This window comes from Rhinatrema bivittatum, chromosome 9, assembly GCF_901001135.1.
Source record: "Rhinatrema bivittatum chromosome 9, aRhiBiv1.1, whole genome shotgun sequence".
NCBI classification, from domain to species: domain Eukaryota; kingdom Metazoa; phylum Chordata; class Amphibia; order Gymnophiona; family Rhinatrematidae; genus Rhinatrema; species Rhinatrema bivittatum.
In genome coordinates this window covers 253,305,491-253,331,718 of record NC_042623.1, presented here as the reverse complement: position 1 = coordinate 253,331,718, position 26,228 = coordinate 253,305,491, and the positions used below count along the sequence as shown (strand labels likewise).

At 44.0% G+C, this 26,228-nt stretch overlaps 1 protein-coding gene across 10 annotated transcripts in view; it reads right to left on the bottom strand.

Annotated features, from left to right (window-relative positions):
• The window catches only part of PHC3 (polyhomeotic homolog 3), a 133,935-nt gene that overhangs the window by 62,104 nt on the left and 45,603 nt on the right, over nucleotides 1-26,228 (bottom strand). For 8 of the 10 annotated variants that reach the window (XM_029615141.1, XM_029615144.1, XM_029615140.1 and 5 more), the window contains one exon: nucleotides 3,285-3,389. The exons of the other annotated variants lie outside the window; for them this stretch is intronic. In XM_029615141.1, the coding sequence (XP_029471001.1) occupies nucleotides 3,285-3,389 (105 nt within the window). The remainder of the gene's footprint in view (nucleotides 1-3,284; nucleotides 3,390-26,228) is intronic. 10 annotated transcript variants of the gene reach the window in all.

The window sequence follows — 26,228 nt, the reverse complement described above, 5'->3', positions numbered from 1 at the left end:
CAGCTCGCAATGCGGAAAAAAAATAGACTGAGAGAAAGATGGTGCTATGGGGAAAGACAGAACAGCCGCGCAGAGCAAAGCTCTGTGATCTTTGTGAAGCTCCATCGAGGCTGCCCTCTAGTGGATGTCCCAGACAGCATGGCTAATTCAGCATGCTTATCGACAGGAAAAGGCCTCAATACAGTAGCAGAAGGTGGTATTTGCCATAGAATGAAAATTTCAAGGAAAAGGAGTCACTTCATGAAGCCAAAGGGATGGAAGCATAAAAGGAAAGTGAGAAAATACTTTTTCACTGAAAAGGTGATGAATGCCTGGACTTGATGGAGCCAAAACTGGGGTAGAATTCAAGCATGCATGCAGAACCAAAGGGACCTCAATGGTGGAGGGAAGGAGAAGATCACGGATGAAGTAAGAACTCAGCATAGCAGACTCAAAGGTGCTGACCGAGTGCCCCACGTGTGCCTTTTCTGTCGACATCGTCTCTTCCTATTAATTTATGTAAGTGCCTGCAGTATTTTTATTAAGCCATAATTAGGTGTTTGAAACTCACAAGTCATTACAAACCTAATAAAGTAAAATACAAAAATCTTACCTCTGAAATTTTGTATTGCTTTTATATCAATGTAGGATAATCTATGTTCATAAACCAAATGTCAAATGTTTGAAGAATGCATAGAACAGTTTGAAACATAATTGTTGAGATGTCTCCTGAGGCCACAAGTACCAGTAACGATGATAATTATCTTTAATATACAAACATTACCTTGGTAGAATTCTACACTAAGCACAGGCCTTTCAAATTCAGTTTAGGGCCAATTCTTCCATCTGACTGTAAGACTTGGGCTGCATCATCAGAGGTGCAGAAGGAAAGAAAAAAAAAGTATGGCCCGACTAAGTCGGTGACAATGTTTAGACTACATCTAAACATCGGGTAAAAACAATTATCTAAAATATATTAAAACAGCTTTTCTCTGTCTATATGGAAAAAAAGCTTACTGTAAGCTTCCGCCTTCCTGTCCTTCCATCCTCATGATCCTCTTCTCTCTCTCACCCCCCCAGCCCTTCGTCCCTTCCACCAAAACCTTACTTTAAGCTATTTCTTCCCCTCTCTCCGGCGAGCAGTGCTTTCTTCGTGCTGCTTCCTCCTCCTCTGCTGGCCAGCTTCAAATGCAATGCTAGCAGGTCCCATGCATTCAAACCTCAGTGTAAAGCCGCATAGAGCACTGCTCTCCTCCTGCCATCTGAAGGAAGGGGAGAGGACTGTACTAAGACATGGGGGATATGTGCCATATAAAACAGTATTCGCCAAAAGCTGAGTGAGTCACATGACAAAGCTTTGCAGGCCACATGTGTGGCAGGCCTGCTTTAACAGCTGTTCGGAGATCCTGGGCTCACTTATGTAGCAGACTGATTTTTCTGCCATTATGCTACTGGGTAATATGTCAGGAAATCTTAATAAGACAGCCTCCTGGTCTTTGCCCTTCACACACTTTGCTCCATCTTGCTCTGTATATTCCCTCTAAGTAATTTTACTTTCTTTCCAGGTCTATACATATGACATCTAAAGAAAAAGTTGCAAAAGTTTCCAGATATTGCAGGAGATAGTTCCATTTCCATGAAGAACTTGCAGCTTACATTTCTAGCTTTGTTCTCAAACAGGGTTGCTCACAGTAACCAATTTACTGCTTGACAGACTAATTCAGGTCAACAGATCCTCAGATAAAAATAGGATGCACAAACAATTTTGAGAAGGTCAATGCAGTCGGATGACCAAGGATTCCTTAATAAAATATACTGCAAGGGCATTTCATGTTGAAGGTGCTAGTTTAAAAAAAATGCGTTTGGCAGTCCTGTGCATCACATTCATGGACAGTCAGGTGCTATGCAGTTATTATAACAACTTATCAGTTTTGCTAAAAAATGAAACTCTAAGCTTAAAGTTCAAAGGCTTGATCTTGCATCAATTACAGCTACAGCTGGCCTCAACTCATTCCTACTGAGGATAAAATATGAAGTATCTGTTTAAGCGCACTTGTTAGGATGTATGAGGGATTTATTTCCAGCCATAAACAAAGCAGAATTCCCTAAAATAAATCTTTTCTAAAAGACATCTTGGTAAATGCTTTCCCTCTACAAACCAAATTAAATACCGTATATTTGAGAATACAATCAATTTATCATAGTGCGTCGGTTCTGGGAACACATAAATCAAGTGAACAGGAAAACTGGTTAGGCTGATTAGATCAAGGAGTAAATCTCACTATGCTAGCTATGATTAATGCTTATGAACAATAGAGAGGTAAAGGAGAATAAATCTATAGTGCAAAAGAGTAAAATGATTTGCATACATCACTCAATAACCATACAATGGAACCCTAGGGAAAATATTGCCAGAGGAATTCTCGTAAAACAATCTTGTGACAGTTTGCAGATTTTTGGGAACCCAGGGGTCCATTTTCCGCCGCTGTGTGGCTCGGCTACTTAGCCAGATAAGCTGGCTAACTAGCAGGGAATTTTCGGCAGTGTGGTCGCTCTGCTGAATATACCTATCTTTAAGTTAGCTGGTTATATCTAACCGGCTAAGTTTAGGACAACCCTATGGCCCGACCAGAGTTAGCTGATTGGTTAAGTGGCTAATAACGAATAACTTATGCGGCTAACTCTGCTCCATCTTGAAACGCCTTCCGCCCAACCTTGGAACGCTCCCGACTCATGCGGCTAAATTCTAGCTGTGTAACTTGTTATGCGACTAGAATTTAGCTGCATATGACGATGAATATCGCCAGGTAGCCATTTAGACGGATAACTTTTCAATTATCCATCTAAATGGCTTTTGAATACCGACCTCCTAGTGTTCAGACTCGACTTAGCATGTAGAGTGAGAAAAAAAGAACAGTCTTCTGCTATCTCTGATAGCAATCTGGTTGCAGAACACAATATAAAAGAAAAAATATATGCTATTCAAATGAATAACAGAGAAGTGCCATTTATTAATCAAATAAAGCACAACAATCGCAGGAAAACTACATACCAGGTTACAGCGAGAGCATGTCTAGTCCTGGAGGGTTTCACTGCAGTTTTGAACACTACCTATTTGTTTAGCTCTTAAGAAATTAAGTTAAAACTGCAAAACAGGATTCCTCAGACTTGCAGCAACATAAAATCTTGCCTCTATCATTGGCAGTGTTGCAGGTAACCAGATGCCATAAAGTAAACATGGGACGTTCTCAAGACAAACATTAGCTCTGCATTACAGATCCAGCAATTCCTGGACCGGCTCTCACCTGAGTAGCTGCAGACTGACAGGAAGATGATGAAGATGATGATGATGATACAACAGGAATGTCAGACTGGACAGCAGCTACAGTAGCAGCAGGAGTAAAAATCAGCTGAGTAAAGACAGAAAAAAAGAGAACTGGAGATATAGGACACAAGTACACATTGCACATACACAAAAGACAGTCATCAGGTCAAGGGCAAAATTCTGGCACCTGTTCCTTGGACATTACTGTGCACTAGAACTCGCTGTCACACTGAAGTGTGCGGAATTCACAGACAGAAATAAGAGACAAACTCAGGGGTCTTCATAGTTTGCCAATTGTTAATCTGGCAGTTCACATAAGCTAAAGATTTCTTCAGTTAACATGGATTTTTGTCCTTAATGTGTACAGGACTGCATCACAGACCTTAACTTGCCTGCTTCCATTCCCTTCTGCCGGCTATGATCAGGGATGGCAAACACAGTGAGAAAGGCAGGACTGGGCTGAAGGAAAACATCTTCTTGAGCATAAACCATACAGTACTGAGCCTGACATATTTACTACTACTTTTTAAATATGAGAATATTTCAAAGATTGTATTCAACACATTTTTCCAACTGCTCACTCAATGTAACCAGTTTTGTTTCTTACATAATGGGAGGTTTCCCATCATCATGAGCTATACTGGACCAAAGTAATATAATACTGTTCCAGTCCCATGCTGATTATGTACTACAAAACCATGAATCATGTACTAAACGAGAAGAGAAACAGCAGAATTCAGAGAAAGCAAGTTTGCTTACCATAAACAGTGTTTTCTGTAGATAGCAGGATGAATTGGGGATGACATGATGATGTCATCTGGCAACACCGAACAGACCCGTCTGTTCTAGCTAGTAGAGCTTTTAACCCTACCGAGCATGTGCGGAAGTCCCACACAGGAATTACCCCATGAGCCTCCTCAGTCAATAACAGAGCATAATCTAGCTAGGAAGTCGACTCGCTGGAGAGGTGGGAGAGTATATAGCATGGCTAGTTCATACTACTATAAATGGAAAATACCGTTTACTGCTGGGGTGGGCAATTCCAGTCCTCGAGGGCCACAAACCTGTCGAGGTTTTAGGATATCCTAATGAATATGCATGACATAGATTTGCATACAACTGAGGCAGAGTGCATGCAAATCTCTCTCATGCATATTCATTAGGGATATCCTGAAAACCAGACTCATGCATATTCATTAGGGATATCCTGAAAACCAGGGGTGGGCAGTTCCGGTCCTCGAGGGCCACAAACCTATGTTTGTGGCCCTCGAGGACCGGAACTGCCCACCCCTGGTTTACAGTAAGCAAACTTGCTTTCTCCATTGATAAGCAGGCTGAATTAGCCATGACATATGGGGAATCCCAAACTGAGGGTTGCAGTGGAGTGTTACTGAGTGAGCAACCTGGAATCTACCATGGAGAGCAGGCTACTGAAAGAACAAGTTACGCAAAACTGCTTGTCCAAATTTACTGACAGTTTTTGAGAGATTATCCAGACAGTAACGGGACAGACAACCATACTGCAGCTTTGCAGATGTCTCTGAGAGGTTCTTTTCATGTGGACAACAGAAGAAGCCTTAGCCCTCACTTGAGCTTTGAAAGAGTTTCTGATGTACAAGCTTGCTGAAGAGCAGCAGTTCTGAATGCATTCACTTATCCAGTTTGACAATGTACGTTTCAAGATCGCTATTCCAAGTCTGTTAGGGTTGTATGAAACAATGAGCTGCTATGTTTGGCAATATGGCTGAGTTCTTTTCTTTCAGTAATCCAGAGCTCTTTTGCAATCGAATGTATGGAGAGTCTTCTCATCTTCATGTGCATGTGGTTGAGGAAAGAAGGTACACAATGTGATGGATTGATTGATATGGAAAGTAGAGACCAGAAGAAACTTTGGGTAGATGTGAATCCCCACCTTTTTATGGAAGAATATTATGTATGGTGAATAATGAACGAGAACTTGGAGTTCGCTGACTCTTCTAGCCAATGTCACTGCCACCAGGAAAACCATTTTCCAAATCAGGAATGTAAGGGGAGCAGTTTCTAAAGATTCAAATGGCGGTGTCATTAATTAAGAAAGGACAACTTTCAAATCCCATAGGACCAAAGGCTTCTGAACCAAAGGCTTCACATGCCATAAACCTTTCATAAATCTTGATACCAGTGGATGAGTAGAGATGGATTTATTATGTATCACAACATGATAAGCTGCTAAGGCGCCAAGATGTTCTCTGACAGAGGACATAGCAAGACCTGAGTTAGACAGGAAGAGCAAGTAGTTTAGTAAATGTTTCGATTCACAAGAAAATGGATCCAAGGTGATTTAATGACACCACCTGGAATATCTTTTCAATTTAAAGGCATAGTTTTTCCTAGTTGAAAGTTTCCTAGCTAAAACTACAATATCTTTAATGTCTCCGGGCAAGGAGACCCATGATTATTGAATGTTCAACATCCAAGCTGTCAAGTTGAGGGATGAAAGAGTCTGATGGTACAGCATTCCTTCGTTTTGAGTTTCCAAGGCAGGGTCTGCCCCAGATGTATCAAAGGACTTCTGGAGAGTTGTAAGAGATATTTAAATCACATTTATCTGGGCCATGCTAGAGGTATGAGGATCAAGCAATCACAGTCTTGCAGTAGCTTTTGTACCATCCTGGTGATCAGTCGTATAGGCAGAAAAGTGACATGAGGCTTGCTCCCCAAATAGGAAAGCATCCTCAGCTAACCTGAAATTGCTGGGTAGAACTGAATAAAATTAATCAAGTTTTCTGTTCTGCTCTGATTTGAATAGGTTGACTTGACAGCAGACCCTATAAGCTGTCTATTTTATCAACTGCTGATTGTTGAAGAGACCACTCATATGGATGAAATACTCTGCTGAGGCAATCCACCAGCATGTTGGATATCTCTGGAAGATAGGTGACCTACAGAACAGCTTGATTCCTGATCACCCACTGCCAAACATCTAACACTTCCTGGCAGAGGGTCCATGACCCTGTGCCCCCCTGTTTGTTGATGTAAAACATTGTAACTTGGTTGTCTGTTTGAAACAAGACAGTCTTTCCTTGAAGATGTGTGAATGTTGTCAAAGCATATCTGATGGCTCTCAGTTCCAGCAGATTGATCTGAATGTGTCCCCGAGAGACCAAACGCCCTGAGTCCGAAAGGATCCTGTGTGGGTACCCCATCCCTATGTGGAGGTGTCCGTCGCTAGGCTTACTTGATGGGGGAGAGCATGAAGTGAAGCTCCATCCTGAAGCATGCAGAGGTTTAATCGCATGCACAGTTCCCATTTCATTCTCTCTGAAACTTGTACTATTGTTGACAGCGGTTGAGCTAGCTGGTCCCACTGATTATGCAGACCTCACTGCAACCAAAGAATATTATTAATTTGAATCAGTTATTTGTTATTATGTAACTTTATTTCTTCCCTTTCCTTTTCCTCCTCTCTATCCATACGAACCTCGGTATATAAAAGCATTAAATAAATAAATAAATAAGGCAAGTTAGTGGAACCACATGAATGGCCGCCGCCACGTAACTTGTTAAGACTAGGGATGTGAATCGTGTCCTCGATCGTCTTAACGATCGATTTCGGCTGGGAGGGGGAGGGAATCGTATTGTTGCCGTTTGGGGGGGTAAAATATCGTGAAAAATCGTTAAAAATCGAAAAATATCGAAAAATCGAAAAACCGGCACATTAAAACCCCCTAAAACCCACCCCCGACCCTTTAAATTAAATCCCCCACCAAATAACTTAAATAACCTGCGGGTCCAGCGGCGGTCCGGAACGGCAGCGGTCCGGAACGGGCTCCTGCTCTGAATCTTGTCGTCTTCAGCCGGCGCCATTTTCCAAAATGGCGCCGAAAATGGCGGCGGCCATAGACGAAAAAGATTGGACGGCAGGAGGTCCTTCCGGACCCCCGCTGGACTTTTGGCAAGTCTCGTGGGGGTCAGGAGGCCCCCCACAAGCTGGCCAAAAGTTCCTGGAGGTCCAGCGGGGGTCAGGGAGCGATTTCCCGCCGCGAATCGTTTTCGTACGGAAAATGGCGCCGGCAGGAGATCGACTGCAGGAGGTCGTTCAGCGAGGCGCCGGAACCCTCGCTGAACGACCTCCTGCAGTCGATCTCCTGCCGGCGCCATTTTCCGTACGAAAATGATTCGCGGCGGGAAATCGCTCCCTGACCCCCGCTGGACCTCCAGGAACTTTTGGCCAGCTTGTGGGGGGCCTCCTGACCCCCACGAGACTTGCCAAAAGTCCAGCGGGGGTCCGGAAGGACCTCCTGCCGTCCAATCTTTTTCGTCTATGGCCGCCGCCATTTTCGGCGCCATTTTGGAAAATGGCGCCGGCTGAAGACGACAAGATTCAGAGCAGGAGCCCGTTCCGGACCGCTGCCGTTCCGGACCGCCGCTGGACCCGCAGGTTATTTAAGTTATTTGGGGGGGGGGTTCGGGAGGGTGGGGGATTTAATTTAAAGGGTCGGGGGTGGGTTTTAGGGGGTTTTAGTGTGCCGGCTCACGATTCTAACGATTTATAACGATAAATCGTTAGAATCTGTATTGTATTGTGTTCCATAACGGTTTAAGACGATATTAAAATTATCGGACGATAATTTTAATCGTCCTAAAACGATTCACATCCCTAGTTAAGACTGTTGAGTGCCGAGATGTGAGCAGCTTAAATAAGTGATGTCATAATGCTCGCTTGATCTGATGGTAAACTCTCCTTGTCTTGTAGTGAATCTATCCATGCTCTGATGAATTTTATGCAACAAATTGGCACTAGGCTCAACTTCTCAAAGTTCACCAGAAACTCCAAATCCTAAAGAAGACAGATCATCTTGTGCAGGAAGAACACTTCTTCCCTTGTTGTGACTAGCTAGTTGACCAGGTATGAGAAAACCTGAGTCCCCTGACAGCGCAAGTGTGCTGCCACCACTGCGAGGCCTTTGGTGAAGACTCTTGGAGCTGCCGACAAGTCAAATGGAAGTACTTTGTATTGATGTTGGGAAGAATCCATATGGAAGCAGAGGTAGTGCCAGTGGGAAGGATAGATGAGTATATGAGCATATGCATCTTTCAGATCGAGAGTGCACATCCATTTGCCCTTCTGAATATAGAGAATCATGCTGAAGGAATTCATTTTGAATTTCTCTTGGTGTTGATGTTTAAGAGTCTCAAACACAGAATGAGCCTCACTCCACCCAAATTCTTGGGATGCTAGGACTGGCTCTATTGCCAGTTGTTGAAGGAGTGACTACACTTCTAGACAAAGCTGTATCAGATGAGACAGGTCTATATTGAGAGTCAAACAATGAGGTCAGGATGGAAACTGGAAGAAATGTAAGCGGTATCCAGATTCCACAATCTTGAGGACCCAGCGGTCCTTGGATATCTGCGGGAAAGCAGACAGTTACTCAGAAACACATGGTTCGTAATGATGTATCTTTGGAGGATACTAAGAATAGGGAAATTAGGGCATCTTAGTACAGAGGTTACAATAAATGCTAAAATGGACAAGGTGACTAAGTAAAGAGCAGATATAGCAGAAAGATTCTAAATTACCCCTGTCAAATGATAAGCAGGTTGTTACTACAAACAAAAAACATACTTTCAAATGTCTGTATACAAATGCTAGAAGTCTAAAAAATAAGACTGGAGAGTTAAGAGTGTATTGCACTGCATGAAGAGGTAGATATAATTGGCATCTCTGAGCCCTGATGGAAGGAGGATAACCAATGGGACACTGTGATACAAGGGTTCACATTTTATCAAAATGATAGGATGGATCAAATTTGTGGAAGGGTGGCACTATATATTAAAGAGGGCACTGAGTTAAACAGGATAAAAGTTCTGCAGTAAACAAAATGCAACATTGTTTCTTTATAGTTAGAAATTCCAGGTGAAAAGGGGAATAAAATAGCAGTGGGGGTGTATTTTCATCCACCTATCCAGAATGAACAAACAGACAATGAAATGTTAAAAGAAATTAGGGAAGCTAACAAAATCAGCAACACAGTAGTAATGGGTGATTTCAATTACCCTCATATTAACTGGGTGAAGCTCATATCAGGACATGCTACAAAGGTAAAATTCCTAGATGAAATAAATAAGTACTTAATGGAGAAGCTGGTACAAGAACCAACAAGAGGGGAAACTACGTTAGATCTAGTCCTTAGTGGAACCCAGGATTTGGTGCAAGAGGTAACAATGTTGGAGTCCCTTGGCAATAGTGATCACAACAAGATCAAATTTGACTTAATAACTGGAGGGAGGACACTAACGAAATCTACTGCATCAGCATTTAACTTCGATAAAATGATATGTTTGCCGCATCTCAAAAAATACATAGTTGCGATGGAGAAGATACAGAAAACGCTGACCAAAATGATAAAGGTGATGGAACAGCACATCTAAAACTAATCAGAGAAAGTTCGTTTTCACTCAGTGCACAATTAAGCTCTGGAATTTGTTGCCAGAGGATGTGATTAGTGCAGTTAGTATAGCTGGGTTTAAAAAAGGGTTGGATAAGTTATTGGAGGAGAAGTCCATTAATTGCTACTAATCAAGTTGTCTTAGAGCAGGGGTCGGGAACCTTTTTGGCTGAGAGAGCCATGAACGCCACATATTTTAAAATGTAATTCCGTGAGAGCCATACAAGACCTACCAAATTAATTTACTACAACCCCCTACTCTCCTGACGCCCCCCAAAGGCCTGCCAAATTAATTTACTACAACCCCCCACCCTCCTGATGCCCCCCAAGACCTCCAAAATTAATTTGTTTCAACCCCCACCCTCCTGACCCCCCCAAGACCTGCCAAAAGTCCCTGGTGGTCCAGCGGGGGTCCGGGAGCGGTCCGGGAGCGATCTCCTGGACTTGGGCTGTCGGCTGCCAGTAGTCAAAATGGCGCCGACGGCCCTTTGCCCTCACAGAATGGATCCGTGCCTACCAACATTTAAAAAAAAACTCAAAACTTGGCTCTTCTTACAAGCCTTCCCTGATCCTTCAAACTTTCACTAGACAACTACAACTATTCAGCATTGAATTTGGAACTTCGCCCCTTCAATATTCTCATCAGTTACTAGTCTCCTAGTATTTTAATTTAATACCTTCTTAAGGTTTCTCTTTTTCCAGCTGAATTCAACTTCCTAGTTCATGGTCCTTGTTATTATGTAACTTTCTTACTTTTCTGCTTTACCTCCACTAATTATAAAAAGTTGTTCCTTTGTTATGTTATGTTACACTGATCTACCCCTGTTCGATGTAAACCGACCTGATATGGTATTCAACCTTGAAGGTCGGTATAGAAAAATGTTAAATAAATAAATAAACTATGTCACTGAGGTCGACCAATGGCGGCGGTAGCCCCTGTGACATAGTAAGGGCAAAGGGCCGTCGGCGCCATTTTGACTACTGGCAGCCGACAGCCCAAGTCCAGGAGATCGCTCCCGGACCCCTGCTGGACCACCAGGGACTTTTGGCAGGTCTTGGGGGGGTCAGGAGGGTGGGGGTTGTAGTAAATTAATTTTGGAGGTCTTGGGGCGTCAGGAGGGTGGGGGATTTTGTTAGATTTTTACTTTTTATTAAAGATTTGTCTGCGAGCCAGATGCAGCCATCAAAAGAGCCATATCTGGCTCCCGAGCCATAGGTTCCTGACCCCTGTCTTAGAGAATAGCCACTGTTATTACTGGCATCAGTAGCATGGGATCTACTTAGTGTTTAGGTACTTGCCAGGTTCTTATGGCCTGGTTTGGCCACTGTTGGAAGCAGGATGCTGGGCTTGATGGACCCTTGGTCTGACCCAGTATGGCAATTTCTTATGTTCTTATGAGGAAAATAGTTTAGAAAAAACAGAAAGGAGCAGCTGCAAAGATTAAGAGTTTACATCAGGCATGGATGTTGTTAAAAAATACCATATTGGAAGCCCAGACCAGATATATTTCATACATTAGAAAAGGTGGAAGGCTAGACTACCGACATAGTTAAAAGGTGACGTGAGAGAGGCTATTTTAGCTAAAAGAACATATTTCAAGAAATGGAAAAGGGATCCAAATTAAGAAAACAGGAAATAGCATAAGCATTGGAAAGTTAGATGCAAAGCACTAATATGGAAGGCAAAGAAAGAATTTGAAAAGAAGCTTGCTGTGGAAGGAAACATTTATAATAAAAACCTTTTCAGGTGCATTTGTGAGGGACTCAGTTGGCCCACTGGATGATCAAGGGATAAAAGGGCACTTAGGGAAGGCAAAGCCATAGCAGAGAGACTAAATTAATTCATTGCTTCAGTCTTCACTGAGGAAGATGTAAGAGATACTTATACCAGAAATGATATTCAAAGGTGATGATTCAGCAAAAGTGAAACAAATGGAGAAATGACTTACCTGATAATTTCGTTTTCCTTGGTGTAGACAGATGGACTCAGGACCAGGGGGTTATGTGCGCTTCTGCTAACAGATGGGAGACGGAGTCAGATTTCAAAGCTGACATCATCCTAGATATACCCCTGCAGTGACCTCAGCTCTTCAGTATTCTCTTCGAAAAGCCATTGTGGATATATATTTGCTTAAATAACTTGATTCAACTGATTTAAAAAAACTAGAGACCGCCAGTGCACTCAACCAATTAATGCAGACACCGGACAAACTGTGGGTGTCTTGAAGTAGGGGTAGGCAACAGCTTACCCATATTTGCTTAATCTCGAGGTTTGTCCGAGGTTCTCCTTCTCTGGGGCAGCCGGGGGCGGGATGCTGAGTCCATCTGTCTACACTAAGGAAAATGAAATTATCAGGTAAGTAATTTCTCCATTTCCTAGCGTGTAGCCAGATGGAGTCAGGACCAGTGGGATGTACAAAAGCTACTCCCGTACAGGGTGGGAGGCTGCCCGTGGCCCACTTGGTACTGCCCTTGCGAAGGCTGTGTCTTCTCGGGCTTGAACATCCAGGCGGTAGAACCTGGAGAAGGTGTGTAGGGAGGATCATGTCGCTGCCCAACAGATCTGGATGGGCGATAGCAACTTGCTTTCTGCCCAAGATACTGCCTGGGCCCTAGTAGAATGAGCCTTAATCTGTAGGGGTAAGGGCTTTCCTGTCTCTATGTAGGTCTCCTTGATTACTTCCTTGATCCAGCGAGCTATAGTCGCCCGCGAGGCTGCTTCTCCTCGATTCTTCCCACTGTGGAGAATGAACAAGCAATCCATTTTGCACATTGGTTCCGATCTTTCCAGGTATCGCAGCAGGAGTCTGCAGATATTTAGATGGCGAAGGCTCGAGTCTTCTGAGTCCTTATATTCATCCGGAGATGGCGGGGAGATGGCTTGGTTCAAATGAAACTCGGAAACCACTTTCAGTAGGAAGGAGAGGACGGTGCGCAGCTGTATGGTTCCAGGAGTGAACCTAAGGAATGGTTCCTGACAGGATAGTGCCTGTAGTTCGGAGATGCGAGGAGCTGAACATATTGCCACAAGGAATACCGTCTTCAATGTTAAGAGGCGTAGTGACAGACCACGCATTGGTCTGAAGGAAGCCCCCGCTAGGAAGTCTAATACCAGATTGAGGTTCCATAGGGGCACAGGCCACTTTAGGGGTGGCTGAAGTTGCTTAATCCCTTTTAGGAAACGGTTAAACCCAGATGAGCTAATAGACGGATTCCGTTCACTTTGGCTCTGAAGCAGGAGAGGGCTGCTACTTGGACCTTGAGGGAGTTGAGAGACAACCCCTTCTTCATACCGTCCTGTAGGAACTCCAGAATCATGGGGATCTTGGCCATCCGCGGCGCTATCCCGCGGTCCTCGCACCAGGCTTCAAATATTCTCCAGATCCATATGTATGCCAGAGATGTTGAGAACTTGTGCACGCGGAGCAGGGTGTCAATCACGGCCTTCGAGTAACCGCGCTTCTTCAGGCAAGTCCTCTCAAGGGCCAGACTGTAAGAGAGAATCGAGATGGATCTTCGTGAAGAATCGGGCCCTGCTGGAGAAGGTCCCTGTGTAGAGGTAGGCACAGAGGGCTCCCCACAAGGAGTCTTTGCATGTCTGCATATCATGGGCGTCTTGGCCAATCCGGGCCACTAGTAGCACTAGCACTAGTCCCCTGTGGTGTTCTATCTTGCGTATGACCTTGCCCAGTAGTGGCCATGGGGGGAAGGCGTACAGGAAGTCTTCCTCTGGCCAGGTCTGGATGAGAGCGTCGATCCCTTGGGAGTGTGGCTTTCATCTGCGGCTGAAGAACCTGGGGACTTGGGCACTGAGAGAGGTGCTGCCGTATCTTCATGCCGCTCTCTCCGGCGTCCCCGGATCGGCAATGGCGACGGTGTTCGCCATGATTTTCCTGAGGGCCTCCTAGGGTGTGTTTGCGCACGCCACCCAAATCTATATCTACGTCATGGCGGGAATATCGGGGTCATCTCCTCCGAGTGATGTCTTCACATCCTAGTATTTAGCCTGCCCTTCGTTTGCTAACAAACTGAGTTAGCAAGGATTGAGATTAGATTGGACTGCCTTCGGTCTAAGCTGCTCTGCCGCTTCCTAGCTGCCGCAGGAAGCTCTCTCTGCCCTTTGGGGTATTCTTCACTAACCTGGGTACCCGCTCCTCGGGGGCTCTTCTTCTCTATTTCAGGTACCTATCTTGGGATACCGGGTACTCGCTCCTCGAGGGCCTGCTTTCTCTAATCTGGTGCCTGCACTGAACAACTTCTGCCTGCCAGGACCTTCTACAATACAGCTTCTGCTTCAGTGAGTACTAACCTTTCAGTCTGTCTCACCTTCAGCTTCAGGATTTACATCCAAGACCTGTCCCTGCTACACCGTGCTGCCTATCACCTACTCGAATGTGAGGCTGGTCTCCTCTGCTGAGGACTACCTTCACTGCTGCCCACCCCAGGCAGTACCATCAAGCTGTATAATAAATACTACTTCTCTTTGTCTGCGTGTTTAGAGTCTAGCCTAGTACTGCGGTTCCTCACGAGGCTCCTCCCCGTGGGAGTGGTCAGCACCGCAGTACCGAAGAATCCACTCCAACACCTCAAAACCATAATAGGTCCATGGCTGGGAGGCCCCAGCGATTTACTTTCAGTTGGAAGCCTGTGATCGACAGGCTTCCAACTGAAGCCTCTCCCGGGTCCAGGCTCTCTCTGCTGAGGAAGTCTGCTGAGACGTTGTCTTTTCCTGCGATGTGGGAGGCCGAGATCCCTTATAGGTTTATCTCCACCCATGCCATGAGAGGGTCTATCTCCAGAGACACCTACTGGCTCCTGGTTCCTCCCTGGCAGTTGATGTAGGCAACTGTTGTAGCATTGTCTGGTACTACTCGAATCGCTTTGCCTCGGAGTCTGTGGCTGAATCGGAGGCATGCTAGTCTGACTGCTCGAGCTTCCAGACAGTTTATGTTCCATCCCGCCTCTTCCTTGCTCCATTGTCCCTGGGCCGTCAGTTCCTGACAGGGGGCTCCCCATTCTCGTAGACTCGTATTCGTGGTGAGCACGATCCAGTTCGGTGGGGATAGGCTTACTCCTCTGCTTAGGTGATCTTCCTATAGCCACCACTAAAGCTGAGAACATATCTCTGCTGGTAGCTGGAGGCAAATTGAGTAGTCCTGGGACAGTGGGTTTTAGCGTGACAGTAAGGAACGACCTCCAGGGTTGATGCCATGAGCCTGAGGACTTGAAGATAGTCCCATACCTTGGGGCGTACATTGGTCATCAATCGTAGTAATTGTTCCATCAGCTTCCTTCTCCTCGGGGTAGGGAGAAAGACTTTGTTCTGTTTGATGTCGAAACAGGCCCCCAGGTACTCTAAAGACTGAGAGGGCTGCAGACTGTTCTTGACTGTGTTTACGACCCAACCGAGATCCTGCAGTAGGTTCCTGACTCTGCTAGTCACGTGCCAGCTCTCTTCCAAAGACTTTGCCCTGATCAGCCAGTCGTCCAAGTAAGGGTATACCAAGATCCCTTCCTTCCTCAGCGTTGCGACCATGACTACCATAATTTTGGAAAATGTTCTGGGGGGCGGTTGCTATGCCGAAGGGTAGCTCTCGGAACTGGTAATGGTGACCCAATATCGCAAAGCGTAGAAAATGCTGGTGATCTTGATGGACTGGAATGTGAAGGTAGGCTTCGGAGGGGTTCAGGGAGGTTAGGAGCTCTCCTGGTTGTACTGCCATTATGGAGCGAAGAGTCTCCATGCGGAAGTGTAGTATCCGCAGATGACGGTTGACATTATTGAAATCCAAGATGGGTTGGAATGATCCTTCTTTCTTGGGGACGATAAAATAGATAGAATAGCGCCTCGTATTTTGTTGGGGCGTAGAAACTGGAGTTATTGCCTTCAGACTGAGTAGTCTTGTCAGAGTGGCTTCCACTGCCAGTCTCTTGGTGTGGGATGTGATCTCGACCCATCGTTGATAGAAGAGGGAAAGTCGACCCCCTTTTTCCTCTTCCTGTCGATGGATCGTCCCATTCTCATTGGGGAGTACAGCCGGAGCCTGCCCCCAATCCTGTTCCTCTCTTGGTTTGTCGGTTCCGAAAGGGCTGAGACCTTCCTGAGGGACAAGGTGCCTGGAACTGCGAGTTCCTGTAGGGGCGAAAGCATTGAGGGCCTCTGCCCCTAGTTCTTCTGGAGGAGGGGCGCTGGGATCTTTTACCCCGGTCCTCCAGTAGCCGAGGCACTGGAGATTTGCCCCATTTTCTGGCTAACTTCTCCAATTCGCTTCCGAATAAGAGAGATCCTTTAAAGGGCATCCTTGTGAGATTCGCTTTAGAGGTCGAGTCCGCAGACCAATTCCGCAACCATAACTATCTTCTGGCCGCCACTACTGAGGTACGCACCAGATCTGAGCTTGCATCCTTCAGAAAGGCTGCTGCAGGTTCAATCGTTTCACCGGTATATGTTCCTGAATTGTCTGCCTCTCTCGAAAGGAGCAAACAGGAATGTGCCACCAGTGCACAGCAGGAAGCAATCTATAGTGTCATTGCTGTTGCGTCGAAGGCCTGCTTAAGGATGGATTCTAATCATCTATCCTGAGTATCCTTCAATGCAGCCCCTCTCTCAATGGGAATGGTTGTTCACTTTGAGACGGCACAGACCATGGCGTCCACCTTCGGAAAACGCAGGCGTTCCTTGGTCGCTGGTTCCAAAGGGTACAAGGCTTCCAAGATCCGACCTCCTTTAAAGCTGGCCTCCGGGGCATCCCACTCCAGGTCAATCAGTTCCTGGATGGCTTCCATCATTGGGAAATAGCATGAGGCCTTACGAAGGGACACCAAGATGATGGGGTTCTTCTTTGGTTCCGCCATAGGATCCGTGTCTGAATTACCCAGAGTCTTCAGAGTTTGGGAATCAAGGGCTGGTAATTCATCCCTGTGGAAGAAGCGAAGCATGGTTTCGTATGGTTCCAGGCCTGGAGGGATTTCTCCTTCTTCAAGAGAGCCGCCATCATCAACTGAGGTGTCCGGGTCCCTGTCAGGGAAATTCTTGGTTAGGCGAGGCATGTCTCAAGTCATCCGAGCAGGGCCAGGAGGATCTTGCACTTCCGGCAGGGGTTGAACCCAGGTCACAGCCGGGGCTGATTGCGCCTGAACGAAGGATTGCAGCCCTTGGAAAAATTCTAACCAGGAGAAGGTCCCTGGGTCCATGTTAATCCCAGGGGAGTTGGAGTAGGGGCCTCTGAGGTGCCCTCTTGTGGAGAAGCCATTTCGGAGTTGCATAGATCCGGGGTGCTATCGTATGTAGTAGCTCCGAACCCATCCTCAGACAGTGAGGGATCAGGTTTTGGCCCCCCTGGGCTTCTTTGCAGTGATGACTCAGGCAGGATTCCAGTTCAGGCTGTGCAGCTCTGATATGGCAGGCTGTGCAAAGAGAGTGCCTTCTGGGTTTCTTGGATGCCGGTGACATTGCCTCTATGCCTAGGCGCACAGGTAATGTGCTTCAATGTGTGCGTAGTTATGCGCGTGAGCACAATGCGTGTAGCTGTAAGCACGGCTGTGCATGAAGTTATGCGCACGGTTGTGCACAAGTTGGGCGCATTGACCGACCGGCCTGCCCCGTGCGTACCGCCGGACGAGAAGGGACGATGGCACCGGCGCCCCACACATATGATCGGCGCCCCCCCCCCCCCCCAAGGGTCTCCACGTGTTCAGACCCCCTGCACCGGACCGGGGCCTAGCCCAACCAAGGCTGCTCAACCCAATCCGTGCTCCCTTTTACCTCACTGGATGAAATTCGGAATCAGGACAGCACTCCGAGCCCCGGAGACTTTAGTTTAAAGTTTTCCTCTTACCTGGTCTCGGTGCTTACCGATTACGTGCCGGGACGGTCTCCAGCTGCGGGAGAAGAGGGCTTTACCTTCACCGCCGTGCTTGGATGTGCACCCGCTGCCTTTCAGCCACTCTAGAGGCTAAGTCCACACCGGGTTTACCGGCTCCCGGACCAAGGCTCACCTCTGAGGGATATTGAAATCACCTCAGGAATTCTCAACTGGGGGTGGGACCCTTAAGTATCACTGCAGTAGAGCGGGGCTTTTCTTCTTAAGGTAAATTTTGTCTTTTTGCTGTAATTTCCTAATACTGTGCTAGTGTGTGGGATAGTGTCCGCATCTGCTAGGAGATGGAGAGATATTGAAGAGCGAAGGTCACTGCAGGGATATATCTAGGGTGACGTCAGCTTTGAAATCTGACTCCGTCTCCCATCTGCTAGCAGAAGAGCACATAGGAAATCTCAGTGAACCTGGAAGATGTATAGGGTCCTTGGTTTTCAGTTTAAACTGATTTTCACCCTAATTTTAGACTTATTAAAGAGCAGCTCAGAGCTGCAGATGCAGTGTCTCAAGGCCTTCAGCAACTGCTGGAAGCCAGTGTGAGCCAAAGTAACCGCAGCATTTCAAGTCCCACCCTCCACCAGCGAAAGTGCTTGCTCTCCAGTATTGCTGATATGGCACTGGAGAGTGAGTGCCTGCCTACCCCTCCCCCTCCAAGCAACCAATGTGCCTGCTGTCTGATGTCACCAATGCAGCATTTGACGCAGGCCACACGCACCAGAAGCATTTCTCAGCAGACTACCTGGACCCACACAATAGCAGAGGTGCAGTGCTGCAGAGCATGGCAACCTCAGTAAGCATGCTGCTGAAGGAGAGAGAAGTCTGGAATCACCACTAGTAAAAAGGAATGCTGTTGCAATGGGATGGGAGAAAGGAAGGAGATTCTCAGGAGTGTGGGGAGAGAAAAGGACATGCTAGGGCAGTGATGGCGAACTCCAGTCCTCGAGTGCCACAAACAGGCCAGGTTTTCAGGATATTCACAATGAATATGCATGAGATAGATTTGCATACAATGGAGACAGTGTATGTAAATCTTTCTCATGTATATTCATTGTAGATATCCTGAAAACCTGGCCTGTTTGTGGCACTCGAGGACTGGAGTTTGTCTTCACTGTACTGGGGGGGATGGGAACAGAGAGAGGATGCTGCTGAGTGGGTAAGTAGGAAAATCTGCTTCACTGTTTTATTGTACTGGCTTCTATCCACCAAAATAAACTCTTTCCCAGAAAAATGTTACGTTTTTCCACTGATTTTTTCCTATTTTTGTTTTTGTCTTTGTCATAATAAGCCAAGATAAATTCCCAGGAAAAATTAAAAAAATAAAAATAAAAAATGAAGGTCCAAAAAGATGTAATAGGGCAAATAGACAAACTAAAAAGGAACAAATCACCTGGACCAGATGGTATACATTCCAAAGTGCTGAAAGAACTGAAAATAAAATTGCAGACCTATTAGGAATTTGTAAACTATTAAAATAGTCTATGGTACCTGAAGACTGGAGCATTGCCAAAGTAATGGCAATTTTTAAAAAGGTATCAAGTGGTGATCCATGAAACTACAGACCAGCGAGTCTGATGTATGTACCAGGCAAAATAGCAGAAATTATCATAAAGAACAAAAATTGCTGATCATGTTGATAGGCATAGTTTAATGGGACAAAGCCAACATGGATTTCGCCAAGGGAAGTCTTGCCTCACAAATCAGCTACATTTTTTTTGTGGCTGTGTGCACGGTGGGCATGAGAGGTATATTATGTCATAGAACACACAGAAACAAATATTGCAAAAACAAAACTTAGTTTACTAAATGTTGCCAATATAAGGATAATAAATCAGCAAAGTAATATCAACATTGAATACAGTATCACAGTAAGCTGTACATAAATCAATAAAGGTGACTAGGAGACAGACAGAAATAACGATAGAACATTAATCAAAGCATAATAAAGAATAAAAGAACAAACACCTCCCTTATACGCCCTTCTTATATAAGCCAGCGTTCATAGGAAATCTGGAGGACTTTTAAAGGCCCAGAGACTCTGAAAAAGAACCAGCTTTTCGCTCTCTGTTCCCTCAGCTCATCCAATTAGAATAAGCAAATGCTATGCTTTATATATCTCTCTGCAAGATAGGTATTTCAAAGGCATACCAGTACCAGTTTTTGATCTTCCATTTGGTAAAAGGCATCAATTGTTATAACTCATTATCAGCTCATTGGTATTTGTGTTAGTCTTTAGCATTTGAACTTCCCAGGTGATAAAGAAATACCAAATGTCATGGCCTTTGATGTTCCCAGAGACATCAAATGTTCCTTGGGGTCATCCCTGCTCTTTACCAGCACATTGGTGCCAGGAAGTCTCAGGAATGAGGGAACAAATGGTAATAGTGTCATGCCTTTGATACAAACCTTGTACTTAAATTATATGTAATAGTGATCATAACATGATCAAATTTAAACTAATAATTGGAAGGGGACAATAAATAAATCTACAGCTCTAACACTAAATTTTCAAAATGGAAACTCTGATAAAATGAGGAAAATAGTTAAAAAAACAAAAACAAAAAACTGAAAGGTGCAGCTGCAAAGGTTAAAGATGTTCAACAGGCATGGACATTGTTTAAAAATATAATCTTTGATGCGCAGTTCAGATGTATTCCACACATTAAGAAAGGTGGAAGAAAGGCAAAATGATTACCGGCATGGTTAAAAGGTGAGGTGAAAGTGGCTATTTTAGCCCAAAAAACATCCTTTAAAATTGGAAGAAGGATCCATCTGAAAAAAATAGGTAAAAGCATAAGCATTGTTAACTTAAGTGTAAAACACTGAGAAGACAGGCGAAGAGAGAATTTGAAATGAAGTTGGCCGTAAAAGCAAAAACTCATAATAAAAACTTTTAAAAATATATCCGAAGCAAGAAACCTGTGAGGGAGTCGGTTGGACCATTAGATGACCGAGGGGTTAAAGGGGCTCTTAGGGAAGATGAGGCCATTGCAGAAAGACTAAATTAATTCTTTGCTTCTGTGTTTACTAATGAGGATGTTGGGGAGATACCAGGTCCGGAGATGGTTTTCAAGGTGATGAGTTAGATAAACTGAACCAAATCACTGTGAACCTAGAAGATGTAGTAGGCTAGATTGACAAACTAAAGAGTAGCAAATCACCTGGATCAGATGATCCTAGGGTTCTGACAAACTCAAAAATGAAATTTCAGATCTATTAGTTAAAATCTGTAACCTTTAATGTGGACCAGTGCAAAATGTGGCATATAAGGAAAAATAGTCCTTGCTGTAGTTACACGATGTTAGGTTCCATATTAGGAGCTACCACCCAGGAAAAAGATCTAGGCATCACAGTGGATAATACTTTGAAATCGTCAACTCAGTGTGCTGCAGCAGTCAAAAAAGCAAACAGAATGATAGGAATTATTAAGAAGGGAATGGTTAACAAAATGGAAAATGCCATAATGCCTCTGTATCGCTCCATGGTGAGACTGCATCTTGAATACTGTGTACAATTCTGGTCACTGCATCTCAAAAAGATATAGTTAAGATGGAGAAGGTACAGAGAAAGGCGACCAAAATGGATGGAACAGCTCCCCTATGAGGAAAGACTGAAGAAGTTAGGGCTGAGGGGGAATATGATAGAGGTCTTTAAAATAATGAGAGGTCTTGAACGAGTAGATGTAAATTGGTTATTTACACTTTCAGATAATAGAAGTACTAAGCGGGCACTCCATGAAACAAGTAGCACATTTAAGACCAATTGGAGAAAATTCTTTTTCACTCAATGCATGATTAAGCTCTGGAATTTGTTTCCAGAGGATGTGGTTAGTGCAGTTATTGTAGCTGGGTTTAAAAAAGGTTTGGATAAGTTCCTGGAGAAGAAGTCCATTAACTGTTATTAATCAAGTTGATTTAGGGAATGGCCTCTGCTATTACTGGCATCAGTAGCATGGGACCTTCTTAGTGTTTGGGTACTTGCCTATGGATCCATAAAGCCTGGAGGATGGGAATGAAGAGAAGAGGTATGGGGGTTGCTTGCAGGAATGACAGCTACTACCTGGTGATTAATACCCTTATTCAATAAACGTTCACACAGTTAATGCAACTCCAACCCTGCTCTATGCTTCAACGGTAAGAGGAAATGTGGAAAAGAGGATTTGCATTCAGGCAACAACCAACAAGGTAGCATAGTCTGGGTAAGCAAATAAACGTGGGAGTAGCTTGCTTGTTGTGGCAGTTACTACTCCAAACCAATTAAGCCTGATACTTCACTTTCAATGCATATCCAGCGTAGATCTCTGCTTCAACGGCAGGAGGGGAAAGGATTTACATTCAGACAACAACCAACAAGGACTGAATTGCACAGTCTAGGTAAACAAATAATAAGATAAAATGAATTTTTGAACTTAGAAATTGTAGTCCAGTTGCAGAGGAAAATATAAATAATAAGATTAATTTTTAGAACTCAAAGATTGTTGTCCAGTTGCAGAGACCTGAAGGTAGGACTTGGTATGGTGACCATAATTAGGGGATACTTCTTATTTGGGAAGACTTTCCGTCTTGGTAGGATTGTGAGTCTGGGAAGGCTTGTTGGAAAAGAAGAGTCTTTAGTCTTTTTTTGAACTCTTGATGATTGGGTTCAAGTCTTAGATTTGGGGGGAGCATGTTCCACTGGTGGGGGCCTGCTAAGGATAGCGCTCTTTTGCTCAGAGATGATTTTACTTGTTGGGCATGCAGTGATCCTTTGTAAGCGCTTCTGACTGGTCTAGAAGATGTGTGCGGTTGGAGTTGAAAGCTTAATGTGATGGGAGCTATTTTGTTTGTCGCTTTGTGGATGATTGTGAGTACCTTATAGAGTATCCTTTGTTTAATGGGAAGCCAATGTAGGTTACTAAGGATTGGGGTGATGTGATCTTTTTTGTTAGTGCTTGTTAGAATTCTGGCAGCAGAATTCTGTACCATCTGTAATGGTTTGATCGTGTTGTTGGGTAGACCTAGTAGCAGGGAGTTGCAATAGTCGAGCTTAGATAATATAATGGATTGAAGTACTAGCCTGAAGTCGGAGAAGTAAAGGAGGGGTTTAAGTTTTTTGAGGACTTGCAGTTTGTAAAAGCAGTCCTTCGTGGTATTGTTTACGAACTTTTTTAGGTTAAGATGATTGTCAAGCCATGCTCCAAGGTCTCTGACGTCCGGTGAGAACATGTTATTAGCGTTTGGTAGAGAGAGGCTAGAAGAGATTGTGAGGGGATCCTGAGAGACAATGAGCATCTCGGTTTTATTGGCATTCAATACTAGGTTGAGGCTTGAGAGTAATTCCTTAATGGGCTGTAGGCATTCGTTCCAGTAAGTGATGGTTTTTTGAAGGGATTCTGTAATCGGGAGAAGGATTTGAATGTCGTCTGCATAGAGGTAATGGGTAAGCTTGAGGTTTGAGAGTAGGTGGCAGAGAGGGAGGAGGTAGATATTGAATAGGGTGGGAGAAAGTGAGGATCCTTGCGGGACTCCTTGCTCTGTAAGGATTGGATGCGATTCTTGGTTGTTTATCCTTACTTTGTAGAATCTGTTGCTTAGGAAGGAGTGAAACCATTTGAGAGCTGTGCCTTTGATCCCTATATTAGCTAGTTGGTCTATAAGTGTAGTATGTTTTACCGTATCAAACGCCGCAGAAAGATCATGTATGAGTTGGCCTGATCGTGGTTTAGCACCAGGTATCGATAGCACAACACATTGATCATCCATGAGGGGCATTAGCTTGTTGCAGATGCAATTTCTGAAACTACTGATGATAGGTTTCTTTTTTGCCAGATATGTTGAGGCTAGAGATTGTTTTTTTCTCTAGCACAGACAAGTTCTGTTGTAGGTGCTGCAAAGGCAGTGAGGCAAATGAAGGAAAATTCTGAAGAAAAAATACTGAAGTTTTAGATTTTAAAGAAACATTATTTGGAGAAACAGAGTATATGTCCATGCTTGTGCCTGACAAAAATATGACTGGCAAGGCTCACAAGGCAACTACTGAACATGCTCAGTAGAGCTAAAAGTTCTACTATCTTGGAGAGAAGAGTCAATTTTGTACCATTTGATGATGTTACCACATATAATGGCTAATTCAGGCTGCTTACCAACGGAATACAAACTTTATTAGAAAAAGTTTAACTGGCACTCACAAGAAACTTATGGGCAGGACAATTTACAAAACCATTTGAGAGAGTAAATCATGCTTTACCCTCATAAACCGACCATTTGAAAAATTCCACTCTTTCGATGTGGATGAAGACAACAGGTTCTTCCATTGCCATATATAGGGGAGACATTCCCGGGAGCATATTTATGTTGGGGGAGGAAAATAACATGCATAGATTGCATTTTTACCTCTACGAATTATTTTCCAAGGAAAAAGTACTCCACAAAAAGCAAGTGCAAAAGTCCGCGAGTCATTTATAATCATTGCAAGTTTCAAAGTGGAAGTACATCCACACTCTCTCTTTGAATCTTGCAGCAAAGTTCACAGTCCCGCAGACTTTGTCCCAGTGCAGACAGTCTGAAAACCGTCTTCCATGAAAAGGCAACTTTTATTCAGCACGTTCCAAAGACATCAATATTCTCACAAAATATTCAAGACATCTAGTGATCAGAGGTAGACAATAATCAGACCCCAGGGTTCTAATACAGGAGAGCTCTTAACTTTATCATACAATTAGCACTTTTTTTTACTGAAGCAAAGCAAGAAATTTTCCAATTAACTTTATCATAATTATTTTAAAAAGGTTACAAAACATTCAAACTTCTGTAACTTCTGACAACAGCAAAAAAGTCTTTTACAGCAGCACATGAATCAAAGCTTGAGAATAGACCACAATTATTTAATGACAATTAACGAATGCCAGCAACCTAGAGCTTAAAATACAATAACCTTCATTGTAGTAGTTGAGCTTCTAGCAAATCTGAAACCAATTATTGTACAAATTTAGAAATGTCCAAAGGTCAGAAACCCAAATTTTTGAAGGCTAGAGAAGGAAAAGTCTTAGAGAAAAAGAAAAAGAGACAGAGGAATACAAGAATAAAGAAAGACTTACAAAGGAAAGAAGAGAACAAGTGATGAGTAGAACAGAAGACATATGCAGGTACAGCTGCATCTTTTTTAATCAAATAATAATCGTAAACAATTACCAAGCAATATTTCTCTGCAAGAAATGAGACAAGAAGTCTCTTCCTTCTCCCACAAAAGAAAATATGTTGTAACTGATGACTTGATATACTAATAGACCTCTATGATGAACCAAGGGGACTATTTATTAAGGGTATGAGCAATAGTATAGGCATTTTATTAAAGAGGCCTTAACATACAATTTCCCATTAATGCGCATTTTTGATTAAATATTTAAATGAACTGCTAAGATGCAAAATTATGCCCTGCAGTTCATTTAAATATAGCACAGACTGCATTGGCACAAGCAGGTTCTTCCTCCGTCTTCCATTTATCCCAGCCTTTGCAGCAACATCCTCAGTAAGGGACCACAGACCACGACTCCCTCCACAACCAGATACACATGCATATAACAGCAAGTGGGAGGTGAGGGGAACAGAACAGGGTAATATCTGTGGGTCTGCAATATTCAGACAAACTTTCTGGAAGATCTGAATTTGCCCTGTCTGGGAAATTACCAGACTAAAAAGAAAAAAATAGGGACCGTTCTATCTGGTACAACTTACACAGAAGCCTCCTAGAAGGAGGAGAGTCCATTTTTGGGCTCAGGGAGAACTAGATTGCAGATGTCTAAGTGTCCTACTCCGCTGTAAGGATGAAAAAAAGGGGATAGATGCCAAAAGTCTTATAAAATTCCTTTATTGAAGTGGCGACACAAGGGTAGCCCGACTCTGGCCGAGTTTCGCCGTCTGAAAACGGCTGCCTCAGGGGCTTACATATATTCTCTTGTATTCACAATTTAGATTCAAGTAAATTGTGTATGGAGGATCATATAAACCACTATATGACCAACAACAGTATTGAATCTTTTGAACGCATTCACGGTAGAATCTCCACTCGGGCGGTCAATACTGTTGTTGGTCATATAGTGGTTTATATGATCCTCCATACACAATTTACTTGAATCTAAATTGTGAATACAAGAGAATATATGTAAGCCCCTGAGGCAGCCGTTTTCAGACGGCGAAACTCGGCCTTGTGTCTCCACTTCAATAAAGGAATTTTATAAGACTTTTGGCATCTATCCCCTTTTTTTCATCCTGACGGCTATTATACTCCGCTGTAAGAAATTAAATCACACACTTATGAGTGCACAAGCAACCTCTAGCGGCAACTGATGCTTAGGAAAATGACAGTTTGTTGATTTTATTGATTATGTGCTTATTTGTTATGTCTGTTGTTCAGATTGTATTTTATGTGAAAGCTGTGATCCGCTTAGCATAACATTGTTGAGTGGAGGAGTAGCCTAGTGGCTAGAGCAGGGGGGGCTATGAACCAGGAGAGCAGGGTTTGAGTCCTACTGTTGCTCCTTGTGACCTTGGGCAAGTCACTTTACTCTCCCTTGGTACAAATTTAGGGTGTCATTTTCTAACCCTATCGCACGCTCCCCACTTCACCGCGCCATTCAAACCT